The 23,559-nt window shown below is 37.2% G+C and overlaps 1 protein-coding gene and 1 non-coding gene across 2 annotated transcripts; one reads left to right on the top strand and one right to left on the bottom strand.

The window, feature by feature from the left end:
- The first annotated feature begins 5,051 nt into the window (after window positions 1-5,051).
- Window positions 5,052-7,182, top strand: LOC101743720 (uncharacterized). The gene is made up of 3 exons (XM_004923178.5): window positions 5,052-5,777; window positions 5,855-5,992; window positions 6,148-7,182. Exons 1-3 carry the CDS (start codon window positions 5,541-5,543, stop codon window positions 6,439-6,441), a joined length of 669 nt encoding a protein of 222 aa, XP_004923235.1. The 5' UTR covers window positions 5,052-5,540; the 3' UTR covers window positions 6,442-7,182.
- A 3,452-nt stretch (window positions 7,183-10,634) lies between these two features.
- TRNAI-AAU (transfer RNA isoleucine (anticodon AAU)) lies at window positions 10,635-10,708 on the bottom strand. The gene has a single exon. It is a non-coding gene; the product is annotated as a tRNA-Ile (tRNA).
- Window positions 10,709-23,559: the final 12,851 nt, after the last annotated feature.

Raw genomic sequence — 23,559 nt, 5'->3', positions numbered from 1 at the left:
TAGAACTTATATCTCAAGGTGGGTGGCGCATTTACGTTTTAGATAGGTGGTGTTTAGATAGGTAGGCAGGTGGGCTGTGATCTCATCCACCCATCGAAGCAATAAAAAAAAAACCCAGTTGACTAAGTTCTTTATGACAGCAACGCGACACGATAACTCATCTATCGTATCGTAGAAATGTCCTAATCGATTGTGAAAAAAAAAAAGCATTTGTGTACGCTCACTCGCTCAGAGAAATTTATTCTATTTGTCGTCCCCATACGTCGGTATCACTCATACGGATATGAATTACGAAAAGCCACCAAAAATCACACCTAACTGAGATTAATTTCACCGACATAGAACTGGAATGTTCCGAAGCCGTTCAAGTGTACTGATTCATACAAAACTCGTTTCGATGTGTGCGTGTACGAACCAATTACTTTTCATTGATACCAAAAAAGCCGCTGCCAGTCAGTAAAATGTTTAGTATAAAAAAAATTATTCAAGCGCTTTATAGCTTTATGAACAATTTGAAGATAAATCGTTCGGAGTTTAGTATAAATGCGTGTGTGTGTTGAATGTTCAGCGTGAAGGTACGATGTAGCGGTGCAGCGGCTGAAGGCGGGGTGTGGAAGATCAATAAAGCTGTGCGAGGTTGCCGCTCTGCCCACCCTTGTCCTTAGCAGCTGGGTCTTCGTACTCAACCAGAGGCGGTCCTACATTAGACTGTATATAATATTAAAAACTAGTTTTTGCCCGCCACTTCGTCCGCGTGTAATAAGTTCACAAATCACAAATAATGCTTTTAATATTTTAGAATAAATTTGGTTAGCATAAAAAACGTTATAGTGAGCCAACCTTAACATATAGACATATTCTGTCGCGGACTTTTGTTTAGATCTTATTTAGGGGAACAATTCTGTCATACATTATTTTAGCGAAACTTTAACCGTTTTTGCAGCGCACGCAATGGAAGCTCTCAAAAGGTAAAAATAACCCTGACTTTAAAACATTATTTAATAGTGCTCCGCTTGTATTGGTCTTAGCGTAATGTCATATAGCCTATAGTCTTCCTCGATAAATGGGCGATCTAACACTGAAAGAATTTTTCAAATCGGACCTGTAGTTCCTGAGATTAGCGCGTTTAAACAAACAAACTTTTCAGCTTTATAATATAAAAAAAATTATTAAAATGAAGTCTACTTTTTGTCTTCATTCTTGAAAAAAAAAAAGAAAAAGTCATCAAATTTATTCATATTATAATTATTATTGTTCGTTTTTTATTTATTACCTTTTCTACCTAATACATTAATAGCAAAGGAAGCTTTAATAAAAGCAATCATTAACAACACAATAAACAACTAAATAAAAATCTAAATCTAATAAAAAGTAGCTTTTTAAAACGTTGAAATAAAAAACCTTTAAAAGAAAACCGAAAAAATAAAATTTATACCCTGGTTAGGATTTTCTACAAAAATAATAAAATTATTTTATTATTATGGATCTTCGACAAGCGTGCAAATTATTCATGTTAATCGGACATCTTGATTTTGATGAAAATTAAATTGAAATAATCTGCTAAATACATAGACACTGGTCAAGCTAATAAAAGCGTGTTAAAATTGTTTTAAGGTGTGGTGGGTAGCCATCATACAACGCAAGATAATTGACAGATGCCTGAATCTCGCTTACGACATTTTCAAGATAAAGCGCATATATACAAGTTCCCATTCGGACCGTCGGTCTACCGAGCAAATATCACGCGCTCGGTGGAAGATCTTCCCTTTGTAGTCTAAGCCTTCCCAAAAACGGATCTTTTTTTTTTATTGCTTAGGTGTGTGGACGAGCTCACAGCCCACCTGATGTTCTTAGATCTAGAGATCTTAGTTTAATTAAAACGATTATTCCGTCGCAGCGCTGTTCTAACGTTATTTCACGACAACCATCACCGATCACAACTGCATGATCTTAAAAATGTTGAATCGTTGTATATATTTATTTGACAATTATCTTGTAGGTACGTAAAGAAGGTATTTTCAGTCAAGTTGTGAAAGGAGATGTCCCATATTAAGCAAAACAAAAGAAAATATTCAGTTATCGTTGCAGTGTACGAATTAAACTTATTTATTGAAGAGATGAAACCAAAATCAAATGGTTAAATTTTCATCGACGCGCGAACTTAGTTATCACGAATGTGTGTTTTTTTTTAAAAACTATATTTCTATAGGTGCTCAGACTATGGGTGACGATAACCACTCACCATCAGGTGGGCCGTATGCTCGTCTGCCTACAAGGGCAATAAAAAAAAAAAAAACCCATCACATGTAAGGTGGTAAGGAACTACCTCTCTACAATATTTAAGGCACCAACTAGATTTAGTAGTATTGTTGATGTTTCCCAAGTTTTGTACCTACGTTCTATTGACTTGTTTTTTTGCAATCTAGCTCAGAGGGTTTTCAAAGTTTTAAAATTCCTTTAGCGCATTTCAAACCTCCGAAAGGCAATGGCTGGGTGATCCTCTTGCTCGGCAATGAATGTTTGATAACCTGCGCGCTGAATTCAAAACAAAATCGTCTCGTTTTTCGTTAGAATAGAACTAACTACTCTACATACATATGTCCGTATGTTTTTATAACATCAGATGAACAGATAATGTCCTTCTTCAATCGAGGTTTGAATTCTCAGCGTCCACGAGCGACGCTGATTACTGACCATTCGGCGGGCCGTGTGCTTATCTGTCTACAAAGGCAATAAAAATGATGAACAAACATCGCAATGTGATTGCCGCCACCTATTTAGAGTCATGAGGTTAAAGGTTGAATTGTCCTCCTGATCCACTAACGGTGCTTTTAGGTACCTCAAGCACCGGTCATCGTTCTCGTCGAACCTGTCGCTTGCGACGTAGGGCTCGACGAGTAAATTAACCCACAGACACAGCCCACTGAGTTTCTCGACGGATCTTCTCAGTGGGTCGCGTTTCCGATCCGGTGGTAGATTCTGCGAAGCACGGCTCTTGCTAGGGTTCGTGTTAGCAACGTCGTCAGGTTTGAGCCCCGTGAGCTCACCTAATAGTTAAGGTTACGCTGAAATAGCCTCTCAAGGCTTAGGTAGCTCAGCTCAACTTAGGTAGGAAAAAAAAAAGGTTCAATTGTATTTTAAAGCGGCTGTCTCGCCCTTCGAGTCGGCACTTATAACTTATGCTTCGTGGCAGAATTAGGTGGAATGGGTAGATTGTTTTTGTCGAGTACAATATCATCGCCAGTCCCTTGCGCCAGATTGTATTATTAGCAGTCCTAGATTGAATGTTAGCGGCGATCGAACCTTTGGCCATCTATAAGAAGACAAGATCGAAGAAAAACTTTGCATTGCTTTTAATTGGCATATATATAACACATACTATAGAACCAAACATATGTAAATAATATTTGAAATAAGATCACTTTTTTAGAAGTCGATTCAAACTAGTATTAGAAATACATACGAAAGAAACTTTAGTCTGGTACGATTACAAGCCAAAACTACTGAACCGATTGTGACGAAAATTTCGTATGAGAATAATTTGACCGTTAGGAGATAAAAAGCGCGGCGAAGCGGAAAGCCGGTATGAAGATAAATATTTAATTTCATAACAATATTTACACGCTATTTGCAGGGGAATTGAAGGTGAATGGATTATGTGAAAGCTTGTATCTGCTTATAACTAACTTACTTCACTGGAATGCCTTCAAGAATGAGTCTTCTATTTTCATTTTATATTGCGGTCTACTTGTCTACTATGTCTATGGGTAGGAAAAAAGATACCTACTATTCTACCGGCACTCTATAATGGATGTTTTGACGTTTGTCCACTCATGAAGTTTCGTATTAATAGTAATTACATTTGAAGGAGCAATTTGCTGTTCTTTATTGTCAATAGTGAGGTGCAGTTAGTCATAAAATTTATCGAATGTATTATTTTAGGACACAATTTTGTAATTACATTGATTTCTAAATACAAAGAAGTTTTGTCCCCCATTTATCACAACAGAAATGCTAAAAATATTAGAAGCTTGTGAACGTGTAACTAAAGGAGACTGGAAAAAGGTTGTCAATAGAACTGTTAAATTAATTAATAAGGTAAGATTATGACAGAGATGTCAACGTAGATAATATTTTAGAAAACGAACTTATAATTAATGTAGGTGATGATAGCAGTGACGACAGTGAAAATAGCAGTATGGACGAATCTGATTAAATCTAGCCTTTTGTGGTCTCTTTTTGTATTAATTTGCTTCTTGTGTGAATATAAAGTATGTATCATGTATATTCATTTTCATTCCAATATTTAGATCGTTTAAATATATTAAGTAAGCATTTATATTTTTGTTTTATTAAACCTTTTTAATCAGGTACTACTTGCAATAAAAACTTATGGATTTGATTTTATTTCTTTCTAGAATAAATTGACATTTCACATCACTATTGTAATATATCAAGACGGCCATCATAGCGTGCCGATAGTGTAGTCGAATTGAGAACCAACCTCTTCGTTTTTTCAGTCGTTCAACAACTTTTTGATGTATCAACAGACGATCTCACAATCACCTCAATATTAAAGTAGTAACGGAAGTCAGGTTGAAGACATTTATGCAGGTCTCAGCTAAGTACCTGTCAGTGCGAGCTGAAGGTACCCTCTGCCATTAGTAGACTAAGAGACTACCTACAGACCTTTTTACCGGTGGTAGGACCTATTGTGAGTCCGCGCGGGTAGGTACCACCACCCTGCCTATTTCTGCCGTGAACCAGTAATGCGTTTCGGTTTGAAGGGTGGGGCAGCCGTCGTAACTATACTTGAGACCTTAGAACTTATATTTCAAGGTGGGTGGCGCATTTACTTGTAGATGTCTATGGGCTCCAGTAACCACTTAACACCAGGTGGGCTGTGAGCTCGTCCACCCATCTAAGTAATAAAAAAAAACCTACAGTTTACAACTAACCCAAAGACACAGCCCACTGAGTTTCTGGCCGGATCTTTTCAGTGGTTCGCGTTTCCAATCCGGCGGTAGATTCTACATAGCACTGCTCTTGCTAGGGCCAGTGTTAGCAACACCTCCGGTTTGAGCCCCGAGAGCTCATCTACACGCTAAGGTAACGCTGATATAGCCTCCCAAGGCTAATAACAAAGGTAGGAAAAACAACAGTTCTCAAATTTCGTAAGTAAATTTATAATTATAAACTTCCTATTACTAATTGAACTATGTATGAATTTACAAATTAGCCTAAATCATAGGATTAATAGTCTAATAAGTAACAATATTTTTGTTGGAAGCGATCCGTTTTAACTCACAAGACTTATCCGATTATCGTGTGCCTGACTGACGCCGAACTCTACAGCTGTCGCTTTAAGAAGTGTCTCACTCGTTCGCTTTAAATTAGAAAGAGACTACCGATCGGTATCCAGTGCGACGCGACGTTGCCGACTGACAGCCGGTCCTACAGAGCACAGATCGCACTAATTCTGTCAGTACGTTGTTGGACGCGGTTTGATTCGCTTGTGTTTTCAGAATAATCTTCAAGCAATGGGCAAAGGAGTTCTGACGGAACGTCAACTTATTGTTGAATTATTAGACCTTTACAAAAGTCTTCCCTGCCTTTGGGATCCAATTCATAGCCAGTACAATAATAAAGAATCGCGTGAGGCAGCTTATGAATTATTACGGGAGAAATACAGAGAGTTATATGAAGATGCATCTATAGATGTTGTAAAAAAGAAAATAGAACACATGCGTGCAACTTATAGACGTGAATACAGAAAGGTATGAGCGGACATGTTTTCTAATAGGCTACGCTTTGTAAAATTATTAATTAATTATAGCGCTTAGTTTTTTCACAGGTTGTCGCTTCGCTTGTTGCCGGTGGCAAAAAGCACGTACCCTCATTATGGTACTACGATCATTTAACATTTTTGAATAATGTTAACAAATTCCCTTTGCGACCATTGGTAACAAGCACGTTGCAATCCGATGCCATGGTAAGTTTGATTAAAAACCAGTCTGATAACAAAGCTTGAAGTGTATTAAAAAAAAATCAAGAAAACACAATGCCTACTATTTTTCTTATATTGTCTTTTAATCGAGATTAACCAGAATAAAAAATATTGAATATATTATAATATTTATTATACAGGACGATGAAGATCGCACTAGTTCAGAAGATGAGGAGCCGTCCAAAAAGAAAACGAAATTAACTAGCATTTATTTAGAAGATTTTACGGACGACGTACAAACGGATACGGCTAGTATACATTCCGACCAGAGGGCTCGAAGAGAATCAGAAGCGTTCGGCAGAACAGTCGGTTTACAGCTCGGTGAACTAAGACAAGTTCAAAGATATCTAGCTGAGAAATTAATTTCAGATGTCATATACCTCGCCAGAATGGAACATTTGACCGGAGAAACAACTGTTGGCACCGAAAATTAATTAATGACGCTTTTTAATATTCTAAATACTATATTTCTTCTTCAATGTTTACGTACAGTTTATAAAACACATAAATAAGAAGAGTGCTGTTTGGTAGCTTAAACCAAATAAAAAAACAGAAAAAAACACAGTCGCCAAAAACATTTTAGCTTCTGCATCCAGACAGCGGTGGTGTACATATACGTAGTTAGTTATATATTATTTATTAGCTTATGGACGAGAGCTCAGTTAGTTAGTCACAAGAAACCCTCCCACGAATAATGTAGACGACCTCGACGCCAACCGCCGCACCAGTAATCACAACAAAACATAAGAGCAGTTAGAGAGAGTGGTCGCAACCTGCGGCATTGTACGCAAGATACTAGGAACACATAAGTCGTAAGGAGGTTGAAATAAAGCGATCGAGAGCCAGCACTGTTGACCTCCCTCGCTCCGTAATTTGTTCGTTTTCTGTACGGCATTGAAGACGCCAGCGAATCAAAACGGGGGTCTTTGATACTGGAAATATTTACATTGACGCGATAGAAGAGTAGATAAGAAAAATCTCAATAAGTGTGTATTTTGTCTACACAGTTTTCATAAAACTATTTAATAAATACGAGTTTAAGTTTTATTTTTTCTTGTTAATTAAAAAAAAGATAAACTTAAAATATTCAAATTATTCAGTTACGTGCTTGCATTGTATCATGCCTAATTAATGTGAAGACAAAATTTTGTTTAATAAACTTCAAAACAATTTTTTACTGTTGTTATCTTTAATGAAACGAATTGTTGGTCGCAACCTGCCATTGGGAATTGCCTTGCATTGGGAAATGCTTTGTTTTCCATAAATAGGTAGGTAGGATTGGTGCCTATTCTAGCCCTACCACTATTTTAGTTAAACTTTTGCGGTTGGCTCTATTATTGGCTATCATATTGACTATTTGGATTGAATAGTTTTGTTAATGTAAGTTCCATGGAGATTTTTATTTATTGCTTAGATGGTTGGAAGAGCTCACAGCCCACCTGATGTTAAGTGGTTACTGAAGCCCATAGACATCTACGACGTAAATGCGCCACCCACCTTGAGATATCAGTTCTAAGGTCTCAGTATAGTTACAACGGCTGCCCTGCCCTTCAAACCGAAACGCATTACTGCTTCACGGCAGAAATAGGCAAGGTGGTGGTACCTACCCGCGCGGGCTCACAAGAGGTCCTACCACCAGTAATAAATAATAAAATCCTCTGAGATAGTCCTGGAGACTGTCCCCTCATCTCCATTTTACCGTTGCACCGCCCGCCATCACCAGAGATCATCATTAAAACTTTAAACGCATTGCATTCATTCATAATGCGCATTTGAACACTTCTGATCCATAGACAGCAATTTTCATTGTATTGGCACTGCTAATTTCCATGAGTGACTATGGCCACTGTAGATTAGGTAGATATTAATTAGTCGTGCGGTCTTTCCGTCCCAGGACCCATCAATCCTGGTGAAGTAGAGGATATTAAAATTACCAAAGGAAATCGGTTCGCTTTATGCCACAGCCTTGAACGTCGCATCGTGTCAATGAAGTCAGAATTACATCAACGACCGACCAATTGCTTCAAGCGCAAATAGCATTGGATACAAACGAGATAGAGGAATCCTCTCGCAAGTAACACGGAAGGCTTAGAGCCTGGCCACAGATTTTGAAACTGATGATTATCATTCTAGCAATTACGAACGTAATATCTGTACCAGGGTGGGATGAACTACGCGAAGAGAGATTACGGGGTGTGAACGATGGTGACTGAATGATGTGTTTTGTTTCTTCATAATAATTCAGATAATCTTTCGAAGTCCGAGGTCAAAGTGAGTGAGAGTGTGTCTCAATTCCGGCAGCAACATTAATTACATTATTATGCCTGTTCCACCGGATGGATAGCTGCCGTGATAAGTGAGTCCTGTTATCTAAAAAACTCAATTCGAAATTATGATGCGGGGTCTATTTTTATTTGACGTAAAGCGTTTTTCTTGACAATTCTTTAAGCTCAATTGATTAAAATTCAATCAGAATAACAAGCGGCGTGCTCCGTGTCAATATTTGTCTTTTATTAGCAGTCACGGATCACGGCGACGAGCCGCGTAGCCGGTCCGATAACTCCGATATGCGTTGTTTGCATAACACGGCCACCTCGACAGACTCGATTACCTTGTGTGCGAAGCGTACGTGACGTACAGTGTCTGGGGAGTTGCGCAGTGCGCGCTGAACACCAGGCGCACATAAGCCAATGAAAGTGTATTTACATATTCCCGTCGTGTTGAACACGTGTTGAAATGTTAAGATACAATAGAGATCTTTATTGTCTCGAAGATACGGTCTAAAATTGAATAATTTACCTTTGGAATGACGTCAACACACACAGTATAACAGCACGAACATAACAAGCATCAAAAACTTCTTGAGTTTATGTGATCCTAGTATATTTGCCCGCTATGTCGCGGCACGCGCCATATCCGTTGCATGCTACTTTCGCAGGAGATTGAGTTTTTGATAATATGTAAAAAAAAGAAGGACATCGAATTATTTATCGTCGGTAAGTGATTATTTTGAAATTAAAATCTTATAAATTAATTCAAAAATTAGTATCAAACTTTGTGTTTCTAGGTGTTTTGTTTGTAATGTGTGTTTTTTAAATAATAAAAGTTTCATCATTCACAATGATAAATAATAATAATAAATAAACTTTATACCAGCAACTGCTACAATAAAATCTCACTTTATTAAAATATTAACATTAATAATATATTAAATTGTAAGGTGTGCTGATAGTATAAATAAATAGCTAAAGCTTACTAGAAGAAAAAAGAACTGTTAAGTCTATAAAAGGCACAAATCTCAATCGCAATGGTTAATCCATTTTTGTCGAGCCGTACGTGTTACGTCATTCATTGTTTATTTTGTATAGAATCAAGAAGGTTAAATAAATATAGCCACCGTTATCTAGCAAACGGTATGTTTACAGCAGACCTGGGCATACGGAAAATGTTTTTTCATTAAATTGAAATGAAAATTGGAATTCACAATTTTATAAATAAAGTACGTCATTGGAAACAATTTTGATCCACAAAAAAGGAATGTTAACCACGCCAAATTGATCCCTAAGCATCGTAGGTACTAGGATAACATAAACCGAAGAAACATTTTACGGAATTCCTGACGCGCTTCGATTGACGATACCAGTGGGCAACGTGGTGAATTGAGGTTGTGTTTGTATTTATTACAAGTTGGATGGTTTCTGAATATCCACCGCATGAACCTTATACATGTACGATACAGCATAATTTTGCTTGCAGGCCGGGCACAGAACTCGTTTCTTTGACGGTTTGGCTCGTTTTAATGAATACCGCATGCGGATGGCGCGAGCGAGACAGTATGCGCGGAATGTGGTTCGAGTATCTTTCAATTTATGGGATCCTGGTAGTTGAGATCGCTTGCGTGTCGGCCGAGGTAGTGCGGTGTTCGGCGACGCGTCCTACCCTACCTCTCTCTCCGCACCGTCTGTCTGCATCGTCCTAGCAACAACCAGTTTCACTGCGGAATTTCAACGACACTAAACTAAATTATGTTGTCATTGAAGGACGTTTCAGATTCCATCGGCTTTGAAAATTGTATTTTACAATTTTATTTTCAATGCCTTCAAAGAAACAATAATCTCAAGAACATATTTATTTTCCAATGTCCGTTTACTTATAATGCCTGTGTGTAATTTATTGCACTAGGTACTACTGTTCATTTCAGCTTTCAAGGGATTGGTTCAAATTCCGTCTCTGAAATAGCTTTAATTTTACATAATTTAGATTTATTTCACCAGCTTATTTGAAATCTTAAGAGGTAATGCCAAAAAAGAAGATAAAATGTAAGTGCCGAACCGGAATCTATTGGGTCTACTGACACGATACTTCTAAAAACGCGATACTTGTTTACACTAACGCTTTTTTTAAGCCGTTGGACGAGCTTACGGCCCACCTGGTGTGTTAAGTGGTTACCGGAGCGCATAGAAATCAACAATTTAAATGCCGCCACCCAGCTTAAAAAATGAGTTCTGAATCTCAGTTCTGTATGTAGTTTTTTTTTATGTTTACGAGATTACTGGTAGCCTGGAGGCCTTTTCAGTTTTACCAGGGCAGGTGGACGAGCAAGGGCTCAGCCAAGTGGAAATAAACGTGGCCCATGAGGGGATCGAACCCGCGACCTTCGCGTTATTAGCCTGACGCTCTAACCAACTGAGCTAATGGGCCACTCGTCTTTATGTAGTACGCTGTACTAAGGCATAACGGCAGGGTGGTAAAACCTACCGATGCGGGCTCTTTTTTTTCCTACCTAAGCCTATATCAGCGTAACCTTAACTAGTAGGTGAGCTCGCGGGGCTCAAACCTGACGAAGTTGCTAACACGAACCCTAGCAAGAGTCGTGCTTGGAAGACGCCCTACGACTCGTAAAAGTGTTTTGTATTAAAAGTATGAAATGTAATGCAGAAGCGCGGGATGCGTCAGTCTCCTATATGTATCCGTAATTCACGAAACATGAAAACTAAATGAGAAGAAAACTATCATAGTGTTCATAACGAAATTGAGACATCCTCGACAGATTGTTTACTTAAATTTCGACTTTATGCAATTAGTTTTGAGGTGCAGATTTAATTAACATATCAGCATTAGACTAAACTAAATAAATGATAGAAAATTATATTAAAATCTGTTCAGTCATTGAAGAACTGTTAACGAAAATGCCATCATACAAAAACCTAATAATTATTAATTTTAATATTATTTGGACGTTTATCTCGTGTTAGTTACGTATATTTGATTCTAAAATCTCTTACCTTTCCATTCCACAAGCAATTATTAAAACATACCTGGCACATAGGTGGACGAGCTCACAGCCCACCTGGTGTCAAGTGGTAACCAGAGCCCATAGACATCTACAACATAAATGCGCCACCCACCTTGAGATATAAGTTCTAAGGTCTCAGTATAGTCACAGCGGCTGCCCCGCCCTTCAAGCCGAAACTCATTACTGCTTCAAGGCAGAAATAGGCGGGATGGTGGTACCTATCCGTGCGAACTCACAAGAGGTCCTACCACTAGTAATTACGCAAATTATAATTTTGCGGGTTTTTGATTTTTATTACACGTTGCTCCTTTACCGAGGAAGCCAATCGTGATCATTTGTTAAGTACGTATTTCATTAGAAAAATTGTTATCCGGCTGCGGGATTCGAACATCGCTAAATACGAATACACCGGACGTCCTTATCCTTTAGGCCACGACGACCTCAAAATTTCAATAACTCCGAAATTAAGGAATAAAATTTGTGTAGTTATATTATAAAAAACATGTAAATTAATTAACCATTGTAGATTGCTACCACGAAGCATACATTTCGGTCAAGGAGGTGGAGCGGCCGTAATTTATCATTATGACGAAGTGACGTCGCCAAATAGGTGACTGAATTAATTATACCTTAACTTATTGTGTTTTTTATCTATGGTCAGGTAATATCACAGAACTCTTAGGTATTTCAAGAATCACTGGAGAGACGACTGCGAATGTGAGAGGCTCCATCCACTATTAGGTAAGGCATTTTGTAAGCCCGCACGGGTAGGTATTGCCACCCTGCATATTTCTGCCGTGAAGCAGTACCTAATGCATTGCGGTTTGAAGGTAGACAGGTAAGTAGGTAGTATACTAATAGTATTTAGTTGTATTCGCTTCGATTTTTGAGAATTACGGACATAATTCAAACTTATACGGTGTGAGTTAGCGTTTATTATTATTTTTGTAATCTCCGACTTTTCCGGGCTATTCTAGGTCGGAAGACATCGCAATCTTTTGCATATGATATAACATCTAAAAGTTTGACAATACGTCCAATGAGCTACAATTTTAGAATCCAATTTACACCATTCACTGGCAGCGATTGCTATCATGAAGTAAACAACGTAATTCATTATCGGATAGCGTTCCTTAAGCACGCTTTATCTAAATCACCGGAAGTTCCATATCTACTGTAATTGTCACGGTACTTGTTCACACGTGTTACCTAATTACGTATGTATCTATAGATAATATAGTTGGGTGAAGTCCTGAAACAAAAACAGGTATAGTTTTAATTTTGTTGTTAGTAGGTACAAGATTGCATGTGCAGTTTTCAATTTCGAAAAAAATAAACTACGTACATATTTGACGATGATGCAAAAATGTATTAATTTTGATTTTAGATATTGACGCGTCAACACGAACCAGTCACTTTGCATCTTTCATTAAAATCAACGTCAACTCTGACATCAGTTTACGTTGCACAAAATTTAGTTTGACACCAAAAAAAAATGTACCTAATTTTGAACGTTATTGTGAAAGCATTAAGAACTATATAAAACAAAACCAACGGCAAGGACGCAAAATTTGGATTCATTCCAGGGATTCACTTTTCAAAATTGTCGTCTTCGCTCGAGGCGTTCCGGTTGACGCGTGGAAAAAGTCGTTATTCATCGGTTTTCTGAAGAGAGCGTACATAGAAGAATTGTAGTTGTTAGAGCGAGATAGAGTGTTGCACTAAAAGAGGGTTTAAGTTTATTGCTGAGGGTGACGCGCCCTACGTCTATTCATTACAGCCCGAGGCGGGTGGGGTAATACAACTTGCATTTTTTTTGTTTCTATATTTAATTTCGCAATGGAGGATAATTTGAATACGCAATTTACATGGCCGTCGTGTGGGGACGACACGTGCTCGACCGGACATTTATATGTTTAAGCTATTTATTTATCCCACTTAAGAGTGGTGGGGATACAGGGAGAACATAGGAACATCTCAGAAATTGCGTGAAGACTTCTTCATTCATAACTCCGTTAAATCTTACTTCCATCAAATCTTCATCCATAGATCTCATCATCTTTAATACAATACAATATAATACTCATATGTTAGAGGAAGTCTGAAAGTGGCACCTGTGACAGAGAAGTTGAGAAGTGCGCGTTTGGGATTGTATGGACAGGTGATGACATGAAATGAAAATGTGGTTGCTAAGAGAGTGTTAGCTATGAATGTGGAAGGATATAGAGGAAGAGGTAGACCTAAGCAGAAATAGTATATGATAGAGGAGTATGAAAGGAGAAAACATGTTTGCGCCGACCCCAGGTGACTGGGAGAAGGGCAGGAGAATGATGACTCATAATCTAAATGATCTTCTGACTACCCTTTCATACCTTATTGCATGACCTAGTGCTTTCATCGTTACCTTCGCGCTACTGAATACTCCAACCAATCCACTCTTGAATCGACAAAATATCTGCTAGGTACTTTATTTACTAGTCAAAGCCATTTTGCTGGCCAATCTGTGATCTGACTTTTGATAAGATGGCTAATAAACTTCACAGTATCACGCGCCAGGCCAATTTAAAAGATTGCCTAAATTCGAAATCCGTTTAGCCCTTTCAGAATTTATAGGGTACACACATACTGGTAACATAATAATGGGAGAGCGTCTTATGGGCCCGCACGTATATGACCCGCTATCTCGTCTATTTTCGGCCGCGAATTAATAATGCGGTCTGGTTTGAAGGGCTTTTCAATCCGTTGTACCATAGAACTGAGACTTAGAACTTATATCTCCAGATTGATAGCTGCATTTACGTTTTTGATTGGCACCGGTAAACACTTGACACTGTGTGGTGAGCTAAGAACTCGTGCCGTCGTCTAAGCAATAAAACGAATTTTCATGTATACAGAGATTCTAATAGCTTAAGCCTCCGTCAAAAAGAACGCGTAACTAGCGCGCGTCAGAGCGCTAAACTGACGCCGCGCTATGACGCGCGTTGAGTACGCGTTCTGTTTGACGAAGGCTTTATATCGCAAAATCACTAGAAGAAAAAGGTAACGCGTAGCCTTCAAAGAACCTATAACAAAACAAAACTCGTAAACGGGAATCGGATAAAACAGACATTTTGAATAAGCGTTAAAACACATTTATGTATCGAATTTCATACAACTTTTATATCGCGCTCCTAAACCTGTTCTGTCATTTTCACTTAAAACCTAAATACCATTAAAAAAATTAAGCTAAGCGGTAGGCAGGGTGGATTTTGTATTTACAAAAAAATGCATAATGTCATTTAGCTTCTAATATAAAATATGATGTTAAATTTTATTTCAAATATATTTTGTGCAAAATTTGAAAGTAAATTAAATTAGTTCTGTGTTCTTTTATGAATCGAAACTTAGATTTCATTTATCGAAAATGTTTTTCGGAACTACCTATAAATAAATCGTATAAATATTTTGTATTAAATAAGGTCTTTCAGGTTTTAGCGTGAGTAACTAACTACTCAATACCTAAACTCTATCCGATGATTTGCGAGCGAAGTAAATTGTCCCTTAGAAATAAGTTAACACTCTAGAAAACTTGCATACGTCCCGTCATGACCTATGTAAATGTAGTGTTCGTTCACGCGGCCCGCACTAACTTAAGACCCCTTCAAATTATTCAATCCCGTTTTTGCAGGATAGCCGTCGGAGCCCCGTAGTACGTCAGAAGCATAAACCCACACGACGACCTCGGCCTAGAGTCCATCAGTAAGTATCTACAGTCGGCATCAGTGCGCTATTTCGAGAAAGCAGCACGCCACGAGAATCGTCTCATCGTGGCCGCCGGTAACTACATTCCCGATCCTGCGGACCGAATGGAAAGCAGTCGATGTCGCCCAAAACACGTTATTGCGACGTCACGAGATCCACTGACGGTGCTTTTAGGTACCTCAAGCACCGGTCATCGTTCTCGTCGAACCCGTCGCTTGCGACGAAGGGCTCGACGAGAACGATGACCGGATCTTCTCAGTGGGTCGCGTTTCCGATCCGGTGGTAGATTCTACGAAGCACGGGTCTTGCTAGGATTCATGTTAGCAACGTCGTCAGGTTTTAGCCCCGTGAGCTCACCTACAAGTTCGGCGAATCTAGAATAACCCCTCGAGGTTACTAGAATAGAAAGGAAAAAAAAACCTAAACGGCTGACTAGCTATACTATAACTATTACTATTTTCTTGGGTTTGACGTTTATTACAGGCTGCTATTACTCAATCGTGAAAAAAGTTGTGAAAATATTAGATTGGAGATAGTGTGTCTGTCGGATTTCAAAACTGGCAGAGTCGTATCGCTCTATACGAATACGCGTCTTATCCCTTAGACCATAACAACCACTGGCTTTCTTTTTCGACACTTTCGGTTCCTCGTGTGCTCTGATGAAGTTCGGAGATCAGCAAGGCGATCCAACCGCTTGACGCGAATAGTATTAAAATTTTAATGATTTCGCTTACAACAAGCAAAGCGAACAAAAATAAAATTTCGCACTAAGCTACTGGGTTGTTTTGCATGAATCAAGTAATTAATTAGCAAATCTCCTAATAAATACAAAATTTAAAAATTTAATTTGTATTTCACTAAACAGAAAATGTAATCAAATGAACACGGACGGAGCCAATATGAACGTCGCTTGTTTCTCATAAATAATTCACGATTAAACCAAGGATACATCACAGTTCTATATCGAGACAGAATCAAACCGATTAAAATGTTAATTCGTAAAACCTGAACTATGAAGAACGTAATAAAAAAATAACTCGATTTTTAATAACTGTATTTTAGAGTTTTTATCGATGTCCGTAATCCGAATGATTGTTCGATTTAATTGGAATCTATTTGTTCTTTTAATAATTTCATGCGTTAATCGCTTTGAGACGAGTAAGAATTGTGAGAACCAAATAAAAATAATTTGCCTTTTAATTATTCTATTTAATTTAACAAGAACGATATGTGGCGATTCTTTTAATCTCTAATACAATAACGATGCTAATTATAATTTAAAATAAATTTTAATTCTATCATTTAAATGTTAATTTATTTAGTTGAATATCAAGAAGTTTTATAACACAGCAATATCATCTTGCGATGTTCGCGCAGCGGAAAAAAATAAACTGAACTTTTAGTTTATAGAAAATAATTACCTAGATCTAAAAATATTAAGATTATAAAATTTATTCGTTATAATTAACATTATAATATAAATTATTCATTATAAAAACCAGACCATCAATATAAGTTTGGTTATATGACTATTATAATATTTTGCATTTTTATTGAAATGAATAATCTTAGAAGCAGCAACGGGGCTTTTCAAACCAGCAGCTTAAATAAACTATGAAACTTGGAAGAATGGAAATTTGTCGTTGCTGACGTCATTTGTAGTTAATATAACAAACTCGATGACAATAATTAATTAGTTCACTTGACGTGAAAAGATTAAAGAATTGTTTTATTTTGTATAATGCTTTGAAGTTTTAATCATAAACTATAGGTCCCGCAGTAGTCGAAATTCGACTATAATTAATTCGAATTGTAAGTTTGTACACTATTATGATCGTATTTTATACTTCTATAATTACAAATTTCGCCAAGACTACATTATAAAAAATATTAACAAAGACAAACAATATTTAATCTATCCTCAATTTGACAACAGACGTCAAGAACAAAAGTTTGACAATAAATAGTATGCGTGCTTGTGTGCGTCAAATACATGGTATGTAGTATGTGTAATGTTTTCTGTATTGATTTACTGTATCTTTTATGCATTATTTTAAAAAAATATTAGCATTGTGCACTTCTTCTCTATATTCTCTATAAATGTGGAAAATTTCATACTCCTCCGTCCGCGCAATTTTCGTAAAAAGGGCTACAAAGTTTTTGCTTCACGTATTAATATATAAAAAATATTTCAAAAACAAAACCACTGTTTGGATTTCCCTTTTAACTTTTCTTTAGATCGTGTATACTAATACTAAATTTTCTTACTGAATACAAAATAACATAATCATACCCTAAAATTAAGTAATTTATTAATCAGATAATTTGTAAGTTTGTTTATCGGTAGGTTTCTTTATGCTAAACGATCACTACCGTAAATTCCTAGAAATAAACTTATTGTCAATAAAATTTAAGTTTAAAAACATAACTGTATTTTAATATCTTGATTAACAATCTCCATCGCATTAGCTTTGGCTCACTGGTCCCCGGAAAATGTTAGTGTACTACTCGAAGTATTGTGTGTATTTGGATCTAAAAATACAATGCGTACAATACTTCGGTGCGTATTTTGCGTTTATGATGTACTCTATCGGTCAAATTTCGGAACAAAAATAACAAAGTGATGTTTACAAAGTACCTACATATTACGTAACACCTGCCGCCTGCGCACCCTAAATAGGTGCTCTGCTTGCATGAATCTTAGCGTGATGTTATAACCTATAGCCTTCCTCGATAAATGGGCTATCTAAAAATGAAAGAATTTTTCAAATCGGACCAGTAGTTCCTGAGATTAGCGCGTTCAAACAAACGAACTCTTCAGCTTTGTAATATTAATAAAAATAAAGTATAGATTTCTGTTTTGAAATATCTAAATAATAACTACGATTTGTAAAAAAAACACACAGTGCGTGACGTTATCATCACACATATTCACCGTGGAAGTCATTCGTGAAAATTTATTAACTACGTATTTCATTAGAAAAATTGGTACCTGCCTGCTGTATTCGAACACCGACACAGTCGCATCACCCGATTCATATGCACCGGCCGTCATATCTTTTAGGCCGGGATGCATTCTAAAACCACCATCATATCTGCTGCAAATCATGCGTTCCAGTTTAAGTGAATGAGACAGCCGCTATACGGCATGTCTTTAAGCAATTGGAGACGATCGCGTTGCTATGTATGAGTATTAAGCGGTAGGCAGCGGCTCGGCTCTGCCTATGGCATTGCTGACGCCCATGAGCGACGATAACCACTTACATCAGGTGGGCCGTATCCCCGTCTGCCTGTTCGGGCAATAAAGAAAAAAGCTCACGTAACCAATTCACACCAGTTGAGCTCATTAATCCAATTAAGTAATAAAAAAATTGCGAACGATTTGCGAATACCTACCTCGCTTTTCTTCGTTTGACTTTCCTATTATTCTCAATGTTCCTATAATTCTCATGCCCACTGAGTTTCTCGCCGGATCTTCTCAGTGGGTCGCGTTTCCGATCCGGTGGTAGATTCCGCGAAGCACTGCTCTTGCTAGGGTCATTGTTAGCAACTCTCCGGTTGAGCCCCGTGAGCTCACCTACAAACGTTAGGGTGAAGCTGAAATAGCCTCTCAAGGCTATCAGCATAGGTAGGGAAAAAAAAGAAATATAATTCTCAGGGATGATCGAAATTAAACCCTAACCACTGCTTATCAAAAATCTAAAACCGCTGTTTTCAGTTTCATCAAACACAAACCAAAACGCCTTTCGAAATTATTATACTCTATTAATGTAATTCAAAAAAAAAGATGTGGTGTCGTGGGATACCAGGTAGGAACGAAGTTCCTTCGGCTAATGTAGAATCGACACAATTTCCAAAAAAAAAATCGTGCTCAATTTTATGTAGGTTTTCTTGATTTTTCTCTTAATTTTTGATGATTAGTTTTTATTTAAGTATAGGAAAGTATTTAGGAAATTCAGTATTTTAGGAAATAATAAATTACGTAAAATAGAAAGAGAATGGATGAGAGAACGAAAAGAAAGAGGGAGAAAGAGAAAGGTATTATACACTACTCGCTTGTGTATGCGACTGTCGCGCCTGCGCACGTCTCATTTAACGGTTTTATTCCACGCACTTTTTTCCACGGATTTCTTCTTACGGTTTTACTATCACATTTTTTTCAGTTCGGTCGCGCAGCAAAATCCCTATCCCCTCCAAGCCTGCCGTAAGGAACTTCGTTCCAAAAAAACAACCGCAAAACGTTATCACAGAAGACGAAATATTTTAGTGTTTAATCACTGCGCCATTATCTCTGTTAATGATTTCGTTATCGCTACCTGAAGCTAGGTTAATGATAATGTACTGACATTTGGTACGCATACTAAAACACGGATGTTCTTTAGGAACAGTTTTTATTTATGTAGACGTATGTAGGTACGTATACCTAAGTACTTTGTAGAAACAGGCTACTAAAATAATGTTAGTTATTGGACAAATTGTTCAAATTTTTTTATTGCTTTAAAAGGCAGTTTTTTTATTGCTTAGATGGGTGGACGAGCTCAAAGCCACCTGGTGTTAAGTGGTTACTGGAGCCCATAGACATCTACAACGCAAATGCGTCACCCACCTTGAGATATAAGTTCTAAGGTCTCAAGTATAGTTACAACGGCTGCCCCACTCTTCAAACCGAAACGCATTACTGCTTCACGGCAGAAATAGGCGGGGTGGTGGTACCTACCCGCGCGGGCTCACAAGAGGTCCTACCACCATTTAATAATAATAAAATAATAAGATTGTGATTGTGAGGCGAACTTCACGCGAGATTCTATTAGTAGTAGCTAAATTACCGAATTTCAATGCAACAGCTAGAGATAAAGACTGTAGATACAGCAGATAGAAGTAACCAAGGCTGCGTACCCGTATCGCCGCAGATTTAGCTGAGATTTAGAGATTTCCTATTTAGCTGGTGGTAAGTAAAGTTGTGAGAACCCTCTGATAAACATCATTACCCGATCTATTTCTGCCTCAACACATACGTTCCGGTTTAAAACAATCGTCACCAATATATTTCAATATATCGAGAGAAAGCGGAAATGTCGTAAGTAGCATTTTGGGCTAAATCACTTTGTACCATATTATATTATATATAAAGCTCTGGTGTTAAGTTGGGTTTTTCAAGTTACGACAATACCGCTTTCTACGGTCGATATATTCTCGAGAGGCACATAAAATCTGCCAACAGCAATGATACTCAATAACGACCACGTCCGCTCTGACAAGAGCGATACGAAAAAGAAGATAGTATTTCCCTCGGTTTTCGCGAGTCACAAACATAATTAAAACTACACTTTATTTAACACTGACAGTCTGGTCTCGACTGGTCGTCCGTGACCACGAAAACTGCAAAGTATTAAAATCATCAGATATAATAAAAATAACATTAAGTATAAAACGTGACATTTTAATCGCAAAAGTAATTTTTAATTGTATTATACGAATAACTCGTGTTTACCGTGTGTAAATGGCTTTATTATATTACTATATAACATATAGTGCCTATCTGTGCGGGCTCACAACACTGCCAGGTTCTCACTAGTTCTCGCTAGTTCAACTCTCCATGGCACATAGGCACAATACTGAAAACAAACGAAATTCTCTCCGTAGGCCAAACAGGTCCTGCCACGACCAATAATGAGGCTAATTTATCAATGTGTTTAATTTTTAATTTATACTGGATTGATTCCGGCCGTTCGTATTTGCCAATTGCGTATCGATTTAGAAGTAATGTGTTGGTATGTGTAAGCCAATACACATTTGCTTTAGGATGCTTTAGGAAAAAAAAATATGTCGGTATTTAGTGCAATGAGTTTATATATTCAAAATGCGCTATCAGTTTTTAGCCACCTGTATCGCTTTCGGAAGTGATTAAACAAAATTATCAAGATAATGTTAAAACATTAATAATTTACATGATAGAACAGAACGATAACAATTATCAGTCGCGGATAGCTGAATTAATAACATAAATTCGTAAATGAGAAGATAAATTATGCTATAAATACGTATGTTCAAAAAAAACTTATACGTAATTGAATTCACGTAATTACTGATTATGAAACAAAATGTGAGTCCGCAGCTTAGAAGTATGAGATACCCATTGTGCAACACAATTCGTCTTCTCGCATTAAAACTGTATACCTAACCTCAAAACTTACTAATTTTACAGGAGAGTGTTTTAAAGGTTGAACATATAATATTTTTAATAATATTAATCGTCTTTGTAACATTTTTTTTACCAGTTACATTATCTGTCTTTTAAAGTATGATAAAATTATGTCATAATTTTGTTAATAGTAGTCAACATATAAGTAAATTAAAAAAAAAAATATCGGTGATACCGATACCGGTGATGCGGTTTACGCATATTAACTCAATTTCGAATATTTTTGGAAATTGTGTTTCCCGAGCGCTATGACATGTCCTTCTTCAAACAAGGCTTGTGGAGAGTATTAAGCGGTAGGCAGCGGCTTGGCTCTGCCCCTGGCATTGCTGAAGTCCATGGGCGACGGTAACCACTCAGGTGGGCCGTATGCGCGTCTGCCTACAAAGGCAAAAAAAAAAAATTGTACACTTTTAATGCGAAAAAGCGAATTGTGACGTTAAGAAGTAAAAACCATGAAAACTTGCTTGACTGTTTTATTGGCAAACGCGTAACATAGAGACAGACTATAACCTCTCGTCAGATCGTTCGTAGATACCGTGTGCTTAGTGCGAGTTTTTTAATTTCTCGATCGCGTAAAAGTTAACTCAAATTTGTATAGAGTTGGAACGACTTCCCTCCGTTTGCCGCTAGGGGTGCTGTACCAACTCCGTACTGATTTGAGTTAACTTTTACGCGATCGAGAAGTTCAAAAACTCGCACTAAATACACTGTTGGTACGGTTGACCATTTTAGTCACAATATTAAAACTTGAAATTTGCGGCTTGATCTCGCGTGTTTGTTTTCGTCACATTATTTTTGACGTTTCGAATTAATTTATGTGTAGGTATTATCTATGGTTTCAAATACTTTACAGTTTTCGTGGTCACAAATTATCGAAGAAAATTCTAACCTTTTAAGTATTAATGCAAAAATATTCCGTCAATTTCGGATTACAGGTAAATGATACATACCATCATCATCATCATCATCAGCCTTTATCTGCCCACTGCTGGACATAGGCCTTCCCCAATGCCTTCCACAGAATGCGGTCCTCCGCCTTCCGCATCCAACGACTTCCCGCCGTGCGCACTAAGCCGTCGGTCCATCTGGTTGGAGGACGCCCCACGCTCCTGGTACCCATCCGTGGCCTCCATTCGAGGACTTTCCTCCCCCACCTGGCGTCGCTGGCTCGACATAATATATAAATAACGTAATTTTAAAAATGGCATAAATAGTATTTTAGTCGGTTTTCGCTAGTCATAAACCCTGTTAAAACTAACTATAGGTCCCGCAGTAGTCGAAATTCGACTATAATTAATTGGAATTGTAAGTTTGTACACTATTATGATTGTATTTTATACTTCTAAAATCATAAATTTCGTCAAGACTATACTATAAAAAATATTAACAAAGACAAACAATATTTAATCTATTCTCAATTTGACAACAGTCGTCCAGAACAAAAGTTTGACACTAAATAGTATGTAGGTATGCGTGTGTGCGTCAAATACATGGTATGTAGTGTGTGTAATGTTTTCTTTATTGATTTAATGTATCTTTTATGCGTTATTTAAAAAAAATATTAGCATTGTGCACTTCTTCTCTATATTCTCTATAAGCGTGGAAAATTTCATACTCCTCCGTCAACGCAATTTTCGTAAAAAGGGATACAAAGTTTTTGCTTCACGTATTAATTTATAGATAGATAACTTCAGACCACGTCATAATTTGCTGTGGATTGTACAAAAACTTATAATGAGAATTAAGTTTACTGTTCAATCACGCGATTTTCATTTTTAACATTTTTGCTTCACGTATTAATATATAGATTTTAGGTTTTAAAATCGCGTTAATTCTTTTAATTGTTTTATTTCGGACGTTTCGACGTACTTTACAGTTTCCGTGGTCACGGTCCGTGATTAGGCCATAAAAGTAGTTTCAACAATGGCGTAAATGTTCACAGCTATCACAGCGGGGGTTAAAGATTATCAACCAAACAAGACCGTCTCAGACGTTTAAACTTTTGCAAACATACCGGCGATCCGTATTAATTTGATTAAATTTAAATGCGATTTTTTTTCTCGTATAAATTTATTCTCGTACTAATTTAATTTCATTTAAATCCTAGAAATGGATCGAGTTAAATTTTATATTTTTTAAGTACGTAAAAATATGAGCTTAAATACAATTAAAATCGGCTTTTAGATATTTCACAGTATACTTTAATGCCTAAGATTTTTATTCGTACGGGTAGCTGCTACTCTACCACTATAATGCCTATTTTTGCCTATAAAATTAAGGCGAAGGTACACTATGGTTGGTAGTTTAAAGTGA

This window comes from Bombyx mori, chromosome 10 (assembly GCF_030269925.1).
Source record: "Bombyx mori chromosome 10, ASM3026992v2".
NCBI classification, from domain to species: Eukaryota; Metazoa; Arthropoda; class Insecta; order Lepidoptera; family Bombycidae; genus Bombyx; species Bombyx mori.
This window is presented reverse-complemented; position numbering and strand designations above follow the sequence as displayed.